The sequence below is a fragment of the Nothoprocta perdicaria genome, unplaced genomic scaffold, assembly GCF_003342845.1.
Source record: "Nothoprocta perdicaria isolate Ctin4 unplaced genomic scaffold, notPer1 scaffold_32, whole genome shotgun sequence".
NCBI classification, from domain to species: domain Eukaryota; kingdom Metazoa; phylum Chordata; class Aves; order Tinamiformes; family Tinamidae; genus Nothoprocta; species Nothoprocta perdicaria.
In genome coordinates, this window is record NW_020455555.1 from 4,314,327 (window position 1) to 4,326,297 (window position 11,971).

At 45.8% G+C, this 11,971-nt stretch overlaps 1 protein-coding gene across 1 annotated transcript in view; it reads left to right on the forward strand.

The window, feature by feature from the left end:
• ARID5B (AT-rich interaction domain 5B) overlaps nt 1-11,547 on the forward strand; it is a 97,671-nt gene extending 86,124 nt beyond the window's left edge. Inside the window, exons 8-9 of the mRNA XM_026043049.1 lie at nt 4,566-4,764; nt 8,625-11,547. Coding sequence (XP_025898834.1) covers nt 4,566-4,764; nt 8,625-10,775 — 2,350 coding nt within the window. The 3' untranslated portion in view covers nt 10,776-11,547. The remainder of the gene's footprint in view (nt 1-4,565; nt 4,765-8,624) is intronic.
• Nucleotides 11,548-11,971: the final 424 nt, after the last annotated feature.

Below are 11,971 nucleotides of genomic sequence, written 5' to 3' on the forward strand. Positions count from 1 at the left end.
GATGAGATGTCTTAGTCCTCTCTTTCTTTTCCTGTTTTTTTTTTTTCTTTTTTTTTTTTTTTTTTTTCTTTTTTAAATAACAAGTGGTTTTTACTCTTGATTTTCTGTTCTCAGGGCTTTATCATTAAGATTAAATAACTGTACTCTCAAGCATAGCACTGAACAAACATCTTTTCAATTATGTGAGTAACAGATGCTTTAACAAAGGAACTATTGAAAATTCAGAAAGCTTCCCCCCCGCCCCAAAATTTAAAAAGTATCAGATGACCGAGGAATGTAATTGTTTACCATTAGATAGATCCTTAACTGTCCATGCACAACATCTGAGAACGCGCTGGGCTTTTTCTGCACAGTTTCTCCAGGACGGGCTTTGCCACCATGGCCGTCTGCCAACGCACACTGGGGTCAACAGGGAAGGTTTGGRGGTGCTTGGACGTGCCCTCTTTGGGGAGCTTGAGGGAAAAATAGACCAGCCMTCTCTTGGGATCAGAGCTGAGCCCWTCAGGTGGCTGCATGTTTGTCAGCAGAGTTTTGGGAGAAGAGGAGCAGGTTCCTGTGTCGGCTGTTTTCATGATTTCCATTAGCACCTTATACTCGTGTGGTCTCACTGATGCCTCGGCCCCTAGATGCCCCTGGGCAACGAGTTCCCTGGGAGRACCGGGCATGTGGACGTTTGCTGGGCCGGGTTTAGATCTCTCTTCATCGCCAGTGCAGCCAGTGTCCCTCGCCACCTGGCCRGGGGCAGAAGCGGGGCCGTGCGGTCCCAGCCCGGGGACTTGGTGGCTTAAGTCCTTCCAACGTGGTGCTTGTGCCTGGGGACCCCCTCATGCTCCGGTGCACCCTGGGCTTGCAGAAAGCAAGGCCGTGCCAATGGGCTAACGTGGAGTCCAGAAAGGAACCCCCCAAATAAGCACGATGCGAATGATGTAAAAAATAGTGGAGATTGTGCTGAGCTTCCTTCTTCCCCGAGCGATCGGGCACCGGAGGCGTTCAGGGCATATGGCTGCTCCCTGGCCCCGGCACCCCGCGATATCCATGCGCAGTGGGAAGGTCTGGAGGGGAAACTGGCAGCCCGAGCATCTCATTTCCTTCCTCTTTCTGGGCTGGCCAGATCCTTTGCATTATTGTGACTACTTTTTTTATCAGGTCTATAAATAGATGTGCTCTCATGTGTCCTGCAAAGCAGAGTTGGGCCAAAAAAGTCGTTTGTTCTGCATAATCAATACATGAAAACACAGTGGTTACTGGCTTAGATTAGATCTTGTATTGTTATTTCTAGGCTGGGAAAAAAATGTTGACTAATAAAGATTAAGGGCTTTTTTGTTCATTTTATGAAATGCTAATGATGAAGACATGTTTGATATACTGTGAAATACATTTCTGTAATGTGAAGTTTCTGCTTTTTGTTGGGAAATAGATTCAGTCCCTGGAGGATTTTAGAATTTGTAAATATAAAATTATCTGCTTCAGTGTTTTTTTGTTTTTTTTTTTTTTAAAGGGTTGGCAGAAAGCCAGATTACTTACATTACTGTAATAGATTTGCTGACCTCTGACATCTGCTGCAGAGAAGTACATTGAATTTTTCATAATATCAGATGATGCAGATCTAAGACTCAGTACACTCTGCACCATTATTTAATTCAGGACTTAGTAAAGCACAATCTTTTTTAGAGTAGCAGTTTATACGTGATTAAACTTAATATTGCCGATTGTAATAAATCAGGATTAGTATAGTACTGATTTGTTAATCTAACTTGTATTGATTTTAAGTTGTCTTTATTTAAAAAAAAAAAAAGCTCGCTTTTCACAGTGACTGAATTTAATAAGAAGCTCTGTGATAGCAGAGACTCCCCTACTGTTTCTGCTCTTGGCTGGAAAATGTTATTCTTGTATTATTCCAGGAAAAAAAAAACTCATGCTGCTAAAAATCTGCTGCCTGTGGAAAGATTTTTTAATACACTGGTGCTTACATATTCTATTTATGTTAATTGACTTATAAATAATACATTTTATTAATCTTAATATTGGAATCTTGATCGTGATAAAGACCCCTTTATTTGGTTTTCTGCCAGCCTTTGCAAGTAAATATTTCTGTGGGCCACAGAAGAACCCCCTCCCTTTGCCTTTTCCCGAGCACTTTGGTAATCCCTGGGCAGAGGGATGTGGCCGAGGAGCTCCCGCGGCGGGCGGCATGGGAGGGTGCGTTTGGCTGCATTGATTTTTGTTCCAATTCAACGTTGCCTTTGCACAGTCTTGTGCCAGGTGGTCTCGGCCTCGCCTGTGCCGCGCACGCGTGGGAGCCGTGCCCGCGAGTGGCGCGCGGGGCTCCGCTTCGCCCCGTGCCCGGCGGCGTGTCGGTGCCGCGAGCACGGCCCGCGGGGCGCCTGGGCGCGCTGGTGCGGCCTGCGCCCGGCGCCTTGGCCCTCCGCAGCAAAACCCCTGAAAACTGCCAGGGCAGCGCCGCGGAGCAGCCGCGCTGTGCGCACTGAAGCCAGGGAGGGGGCAGAAGATAGAAATTGCAATCAAATAAAAATAGAAACCCCACCCCGCGGCGAGCAGCGCTGGTGCCTCGCCGGGGTTTTGCCTTAGTCATGCCTCCTGCCCGGCAGGAGCCGCGTCCAAGTCCGGCGCTGCTGCCGCTGGCGCCGGGCCTGGGGCTGCCTGCGCCAAGGGTGTTTTTAGGGCTGTCTCCCTGCCAGCTGCTGAGCTCAGGGAAAAGCGAGCGGCACGCGCGCGCCCCACGCTCCCACGGCGGCCCCACACCGCCGCCGGCCCGCGCCGCGGGCGCCCACCGGCGCAACGCGCCCGCTTCCCTTTGGGAGCCCCGCGGCCGCGCGTTCCCATGGCAGCAAAACACAGCCAAACAGTCGGGTCGCGGCGTTCGCACCGCCACCGCCGCCGCTGCCGTGAAAGCGGGTTTTTGTTAGCGGCAGGCCTGGCGCTGCGGCCTCCCCCCGCAACGCCCCGAGCCGCGCTTCGCGTGGCGAGCGCGGCCCGGCTCGCACGAATGTTTGCGCAGCCCTCAAGTATGAACAAGATTTCCCCCCGCCCGCCATATTCTGCTTAGTTATGCTTTTTATTATACACACATTAACTGTAATATTACAGCGGGAAGCAGGTATTTGGCAACTGCGTATTATTTTGCTAAGTTTGCATAGAGGGAGCAGTTTCCAGTTTTAGCAGCTGTAACATGTTTAAACTCAGTTTGTAATGGGATCTGAAGATGAATATTCCCTGTGGGCTCTGCTTAGCTTCATTACTGGAGCCCTGCCAAATTCAGGGCTAGGAGGTATTATTCACGCCTCTTTGCACATACCATGTCAGAGCATGCTCAGTTAATGAATTTTGTTTCTAATATAGCATAAATTAGGTTTATATTTTAACATAATTTATGTTGCATTTTATTAAAATGTAAAATATTATGATCACGAGCAATCTAATTTCTGCTCTCTTAAGCCCAAACTGTGTTTGAACATCTAAGTATGTAAATCAAAATTGCATGCTTAGAAACTGATTCTAGGATAACAAACGAATATCTGAACCAAAGAGATTTCTGCCTTGGAGTCTTAGATTAAAGATAATTAAGGATTCCTGGTATTTGAACAGATTTATGTTGTTTATAAGCAAAGTACATTTTCTTCATAGAGTCAACTTGTCTTTTTTAAAAAAAAAAAAATTACGTTTGCTGTATTAAAGTTCATATTTTAAAAGTCTGAGCCCTGTATTAATCCCACAGTGAGTCATTAATCATACCAAATGCATTATAAAAACTTTAATCACTGAAGTTGAAACCGAGATTGTAATGCAATCCATCCCGTTTAATTACATCAGTTATTTTTCCTTTCAGATCAAGAACTGCAAAGAGGAAACAGATAGATTAAAACTCAAACTGTTCAATGCTTTGGTGTGGGGCGGGGGGATATTTTTTGCTTGTTTGTTCCTTTTTTAGAGCAGTCTCACACACTTTGTGGAGGGAAGTTCCCAGTTAAAAAAATCATTTTTTTTAMTCTCTTCCTCTCTCGTTTGCTGCCCCATTCTTCCTGTCTTTGGCCTGACCAGCTCTCTGCTAGGGCAGAAAAGGGTGTTTGCAGAGGCAAGTCCTGACGCGGGTGCCGGGGGCCTGGCCGGCTGCCGCTGATGGCCCCTGTGTCACCTGCCTCTACGCCTCACACCTGGAGAGCACGAAGCTGGTGCCAACCCGCTGGATAGGCACTTCCCTCACACCGTTATGGGATAATGTATGAATATATGCAGTTCTCTTTAATTGGTCTAAAAGAGGTGGCTCGTATCCTCAGCTGGTACAAATTGGTGTAACCACATGCACYGCTCCAGCATTGCTGATGCCTGATTTACACCAATTGCAGCTCCRCTGGATTTACACCACGTGATGATTCTGCCAAATGAGTTGATTTATCATAGTTGGATTTGTAGATGTAGAGGTTACAGGGTTGCTTTTATGCTGCGGAAGGAGATAGATTTATTAAGTAAACTGCTCGTAGTAGATACATTTTGTTCTTTGCTAGAATGGCAAAACCTGATCAATTATTTGTTCCTTAATCCCCTAGATTAATCCTGCCGTATGAAAGATTTATTAAAGGAGAGGAAGATAAGCCAYTGCCTCCAGTGAAGCCTCGAAAACAGGATAACAGTTCCCAGGAGGGTGAAGTGAAAACAAAAGTGTCTGGAACAAAACGCATCAAAAATGAAAACCAAAAGAGCAAGAAGGAAAAAGATAATGCACAGAAACCCCAGGATGCATCTGAGGTTGGTTGCTTCCTGCTTTTTAACTTTTCAATTAAAAATGTACGGCTTTAATCGCTTGAAATCCAGGGATAAAATGCATAATTTAAATGTGATTTTGGAGAGGTTGGCCTTCGCTGAGCAGCGGAGATCCCGTTGTTGCGGTACTGCCAGCGTTGTGATCCTGCCAGGCTGCAGGCAGCCACCAGTTAGCTCCATGTTGCGTGGAAGCGATGGCAGAAAACCAAGCCCTGGATGTAACAAGATCATTTCTCCTCGTTGTATTATACAGCGGTCACCGCTAAAAGATCAGCAGCTGCCAAAAGGAAACCACACAGGCACCACAGTTATTTCCTAATCTAAGGATAGGGTGCGGGAACCTCTAATACTGCTGATAATGCTGTGGTAACTGCTGGATACAGCTGATTTGTGTAATGRCCACCTCTGGATCAGCCCTTCCATAGCTGCAGAGCTTCGCTTATGCCTGTRAAACAGCAGGGCTCTTATCATCTTAGGTATAGTTTCTTTTTAGGTAGAAAGGTCTTTTTTTGGGAAGTGGACCTTGATGCACTCCCTGCTCTCTCTGTTCTGCCACAGGCACTTTCCGTATGGGTCAGGTCCCTCTCCAACCACCTGACCATCACTCAGTGCCATCCTAGGACCAGCCTCATGCGACAGACTTTTATGTTCACAGTTGATGATAAGATAGATGAGTAAAATTCAAATTGGCATGCAAACAAAGGATTTGCTAAGTGATACAAAATCAAAGGGAATTTAGCTCTAGTGTGTCTTGAGCACCTTGGTTGTGAGTGCTGCCTGCACTTCCCTGTGCCCCCTTGCATTGGGGTGCAAATGAGTCTGTGGAGTTCCTCACCCGTRGCCCCATGCACAAGATATTGCTCTTCCCCTTGCGTCCTGCCAGATCAGGGCAGCCTTCAAGGCGCTGCAGTGAAAGTAAGTATTTAAAGAATGCCGAAGCCATGTGACGTGCCGGCAGACTCGCGCTGCTCCCTCGACTGCGCTGCTGTCTGGCAGGTACGTACGTCCTGCCTGTTTCTAAACCAGTTTGGAAATTGGTCTTGACTCAGCTAACAACAATCCTCCTCCTCACTGTTTAAAAAAATCACGGAGCCAGTAGACAGGGATGTGGCTGAGACTTTACCCACTCGGTCTCAAGAGCAGAAAAATTTGATTTTTGCATGCCACTACCTCTTTAAGTCATGCTTACAGTGGCAAGTTCATCTCCTGTATGAACCAGAATTTATGTTTTTAATCGCCTCTATCAACAGTGTCTGTAATATCCAATGTCAGGGCACTTCACAGAGAGAGGAGGGGTTTTTTTTGTTTTCTCTCTAGAATTTTAAGGTAGGGAACCCTGTTCGGGGGAGAACTCCTCTGCTTCTGGTTAAAAATACATGGAGAGGAGAGTGCACACAACTTAAGTCACTGGAAGGTTGCAACACAAATTGCCCACAGCAAGGAAATGCGAAGTTAAGGCTTGTGCTCCGTTCCCCTGTCATTCCTTTGTGCCTGGTTATTTATTGTAGGGCCTTGGATCAGCAAGATACATTGCATGCTATCGGGCCTGCCACAGCTTGGTACAGCATAACAAGTCAGCAGTGGAGCGTCAGCTTTAACTTTGAATTTCCTCGCTTTTGTTGTTCCCTATCTCAAACTTCCTGCTGCTTGAACTGCAGTTATTTCTGCATGTGATTTGCAGGAAGGGTTCCTAAGCTGTGCTTATCGGAAATGTAAGGAGCCTGGAAGAGACAATAAAAACGTACAATCAGAGCAGTTTCCTATTGTGGGATGSTACCTTTTAGAGCAGAATTAATCTGGCCCCTGACTGGGATGAAGGGCAGAGTCCTGCCTGCTGTGATCAGGGTGGGCAATTAGGGACATCAGCCTGGTGGGGGCACCACACAGGTAGGTGGATATGTGACACCCGGGCAGCGAAGGGGCCCGCAAGGCTGGACGTGACCAATGGTGCCATGCCATGGGATGGGCTCTGTGGCCTTGCTGGTGGTCAGGGGAATGGAGACAATGGATCCCATCCCATTGCAAAAGCCACGCTTGCCTGGGGCAGGCAAGGTCGCATATTATCCTTCACACCTCACTTGTTGGGACTTGTTGGCAGCAGGTCCCCAGGCCGGGTTGTGTGGTAGACATCCCTTGGGTGCCTCCTCATCCAGGGACAGTGGGCTCATGGAGAGTTTCTGCTCATGGGGAACCTCCACAGCTACATCTATACATGYAGAGGCATAGCCATAACTAAGCCACCGTGTGGCCTAGGAGCTGGCCTGATCTGCTCTCTGTAAAAGCGGGGTCAAGCTACAAGGGCACAGTCCTCTCAGTTGCGTGTTTGCCTCATGCACAGTGACAAGCACGCAAGGAAGAATATAACTTTAATTTATTGCAGTTGCATTTGCTTTTGTGCTCTTCACTGTTTTCCTGCCATCACAATGACTGTAGTAGTCACTGTAACAAGACACCGGGCAAAACGCTATTAGCCTTAGACTGCACGTTTCCTCACAATAGCTTAAACTTCAATCAAAATGTTGCTTAACAGAGACAAAGTGCAGAATGTACAGTTATTAAATATGATTTCTCCTTTTTTTCTTCCTTGCTTTGCTCATCTGTCTGGTATTTTCCTGTAATTTTATAAGCTCAAGAGACCAGTGATAGTACTTTGTAAAGGACCTAATGATGGTATTTGGACTGGAAAAGGCAGCTATTAGTTTAAAAAGAAAAAGTTACAATGACGAGCAGACACTGTAACTAATAGGCCAGCCAAACACACAGGAATATTTAAAAGCAGCTGTGAAGAAATAAATCTCTAGTATGGTTAGATTTGCTGGGACCTTTTCCTGTCCCTCACTCCAATCAATGATAGACCATAAAGCAGCACTTAGATAATAACTTTCTTGATGCATCTTATCTTTACAACTAAGGGGGAAAGAAAACAATAATAATGAAGGGCTCGCACAATGCTGCTGTTTTCTGACTGTCTTCAGCCACGGCATGTCAGAGGAGAGTGACAGCGGCTCTGAAAAGGGCTGTCAGTCAGCTGGATCGCAGATGGGCCGCCCTAACGACCTTTGCGGGTCGCAGTGCAGCCGGCTACATAATGGGATGAATGGTGCGAATTGTGCGCACAAGCTTTATTAACGGGGGAGCAGAAAGAGCTGCAGCCCCATTGACGATAGCGGATAAAAGCTATGTTTGTAATAGCATGCACACACACTTACTGAATGTTGACAACTTCATTTTAATCCGTTAATAAAAAAAATGTGTGTCCCAGTTAAGCTGTGGCAGTGATTTGCTGCCTACAATAGGGATTGCCACTATTCCATTTCTATCATTTTCACACTTTAATGCAGAACCGGGTGTGAATGATCTCTTCTGTGATCACTGCATTTTAAGATAGTCAGAGGCGTTATGTTTTTGGCATTGTAAAAGAAAAAAACATTAGGATTGGTTTGTAATTTGTATTGGTGAAGTTGGCTCGCAAGAGAAATTTCTATAGCCTTATTGATTATGTGATGAAATCTGCCCTTCCACACTGGCCTAATTAATTTTAAAGACTATGTGAGCTCAGCATTCAGCGATCTGGTCAAGCCACCAGTGCCTCTAGTCAGGTTACAATCATACTGTTTTGAAACGCTTTATTACGACACCAGCAGGAATGGTGTAATTCTTAATATTTCCAGGAGGTATATTTCTTTGTTTGATTCTGATCCCTGGTGTTAGAGCTTTCACATTCCAACAAGGTGACTGACAAGTACATCTCTGAAAGTAGCAAACAGGCTTCTATGTATGATTTTATGAACAGCCTGCAAACACACACAGCATTCTTATTACTGTCTATTGAATCATTTTATTAGGTTTCATCAGAACAAGAGAAGGATCAAGAAGCAACAGACCAGAAAAATTTCCCTGAACATCCTACAGCAGGAGAGATGAAACAAACTGTGCAAAGTCCCCCATCTCTTTCACCAGAGGCAGCTCGGCCACCACCTCTGGAAAAGAGAGACTTGACAGAAAACAGCTCAAACAGTGAGAAGGCCAAGGAGGATGTCCAGCGCTCATCCCCTTTCTCAAGTGTATCAATGCCCTCAGAGGAGGAGACCATGCTGGATGCCACCAACACCAAGCGGCTGCACCCTTCAGCAGATGCCCTGGAAGACACAAAGCCAGAACAAAGGTTGCACAAAGCTTTTAGTGACAGCTTAGAAAGTGAAGCCCCAGAAATGCCCTTTACAACTTTCCCAGTCCAGCTGCCCACTCCAGGCGACATGGAAGATGACAAATTGCCACAGATGGCCGATTACATCGCAAACTGCACCGTCAAAGTGGATCAGCTGGGAAACGAAGATATCCACAACGCACTCAAGCAAACACCCAAAGTGCTGGTGGTCCAGAACTTTGACATGTTCAAGGAGAAGGAGCTGCCTGATTCCATGAACAATGACTCTGCTTTCGGGTACACGCCACTCCTCTACTCAAAGGGTAATCCGGGCATCATGTCACCCCTAGCAAAGAAAAAACTGCTGTCACAGGTCAGTGGGGCCACCTTGTCTTGTAGCTATCCATACGGTTCTCCTCCACCTTTGATCAGCAAAAAGAAACTAAGCAGCAGAGATGAGCTGTCCTCAAGCATATCACAAGGTGCCCACACCCTTAATTCGGATCCTGTAGCAATTAATAGGCCATCAGTCATTCAACATGTGCAGAGTTTTAAAACTAAGGAAGAAAGGAGATCGATTAATGACATTTTTAAGCATGACACGCTAAGTAAACCGGATCATCAGCGCTGTGATTTTTCAAAACATCACCTCAGTTCTCTTGCCGAGTCGTATGTACCGAAGACAGATATCCAGGACTGCAAAGATAAAATGAGTGAGAAAAGGGCACTGCATCACTCCCATGTGCCCGCTTTCTTGGCAGATTTTTATTCATCGCCTCATCTGCACAGCCTTTATAGGCACACAGAACACCACCTTAATAATGAACAGACATCAAAGTATCTCCCTCGGGACATGTTCAGAGAGTCAGAAAATATTTCTACTTTTACTCAACACAAACACCAAGAAAAACTAAATTTAAATTATCACCCATCTTTGCATCAGCAAGAAAAAAAGGCAGCAGTGGAGGCCTCTTCAGATGATCAGCCAACAGATTTGAGTCTTCCAAAGAGCATACACAAACAGACTGCAAAGGCTCTGGGCTCCAGCCTCCCTCATTCATCCATGGCACAGCAAGAAGGCAAAAGCATCTCCCAATTCCCGGCTGCAAGCAGCCAGCCTGTGAGCCTAGACTGCAACCCCAAAGCCTGCCGCGTGTCCCCCATGGCCATGACAGGCCCTAAAAAACACAGCGAGCTGCTCCACAGGACAGGGAAACAGCAGGCCCAGAGACTGGAGAACCTGAGGAAGATGGAGGGGATGGTGCATCCTATCATGGGCCGCAGGGCGAGTCCTCAAACCATCGGGGCTGCCCGGCCTTTGAAACGGAGCCTGGAGGATTTGGATAAGGTCATTTCTGAAAAAAAAATCCGAGCTGTCTCTCCTCTGCACTTACCAAAGGAGACCCTGGTGAAAGAAAAGGTTCCCGATCCAGAGGGGGAAGGCAGCAAGTCCGTGCACAGCCTACATTCTGGCAACATGTTGGAAGGCCACAAATTTCCCCTTTCAACCCCTATCTTCACAGGCCTGTACCCRGGCACGCTGTGTGCAGGGCTGAACAATCGCCTCCCGCCCGGGTATTCTCATCCCTTACAGTACTTGAAAAATCAGACTGTGCTTTCCCCATTAATGCAACCTTTGGCTCTTCATTCCTTCATGGTGCAGAGACAATTCCTTACGTCCCCTGCAAATTCGCAGCAACTGTACAGACACTTAGCTGCAGCAACACCTGTAGGAAGTTCATACGGTGACCTTTTGCATAATAGCATTTATCCTTTAGCTGCTATAAACCCTCAAGCTGCATTCCCATCTTCCCAGCTGTCCTCTGTACATCCCAGCACAAAACTGTAAATTCTTTCACTCACACAAAAAGAATCTGAGGAAAAAARAAATGTTACGTTAGTGACATTCCTTCCCCTGTGATGATGTCTTGCAGAATGAGCAATCTGTATTTTTGTTAACCAGGATACAGTCTTACCCCGTGCAGTGGAACGCCTCCAAATCAGATCCAGACAGGACTGCTGCTTTAATTCACCCCCTCCCCTTTGCCCRCCCCCCTGCAAAAACAAAACAAAACTAAACAAAAAATAATCACTGCATCTTGCATATGTGTTTTCTGAAAGGACTTGTGTATGGTGAGAGCAAATGTTCAAAGGGAGCCGTGGAAACGCAGGCCCAGTCCTGAGCTCACTGAAATCAGAGGTGACGGTTGCGTTTGGGTTTCATTGAGCCAAGGATCAGAAGCGCTGCCTTGTTTCAAATGAGTCGAGGGCTCGAGATGAACCCGAAAAGAAGAAGAGGGCTGTGAACCCATACAATCCTTGGATTTGCTTTTTGGGTAACTTTGACAAAAATATTCAATCAATGCAATGTATAGTAAAAAGGCAATAGATTTTTCATTTTTCATTTTAACACTATTAGAACAGAAGGGTAAACACTGTTTAATTTGACTGTACATATCCACTCGTAAACTACCAGTGTCACATTTGGTCACAATAATTTATATAGTTTTATTTGTCCAGTATATTCTGTTCTCTTTATGTTTGGGTTTTTTTTTTTTTTTTTTTTTTTTTGATTTTTGTTTCTTTTTTTTTTAAATTAAACAGTATCATTTTATCTGCAACTTTTTGTAAAGACTGTGGCTGTCCTAATTTTTTTTTAATGTGTTTGTAATTTTTCCAGTTTCTATATACTTTTGAGCAGTGTTGTTGTTTTTGTTGTTTTGTTTTTGTGGTAACGTTTACTGTTTACAAGCTGAGGCAACTGGTTCAGATTAATCTTAATGGATGTAAACATACCGTAGGTAATATTGCGGTGCAAGGACGCAAACAAAGTTCCTTTCCCCATGGTCTGATCCTGCAAGGTACTGAGCACCTGCCACTCTCCCAGTGTCCGATGGCTCGGACACTGCCTTTTCCCTCCCACCGAGCTTTGCTTTCCCGTATCGTGGTCCGTGAATTTGTCAAGAGTTGAATCTACTTTACCTAGGCTGTGAAACCCTCCTGCATACCAGAGAAGCAATTTAGGAGACAGAACCTCACTGGCAC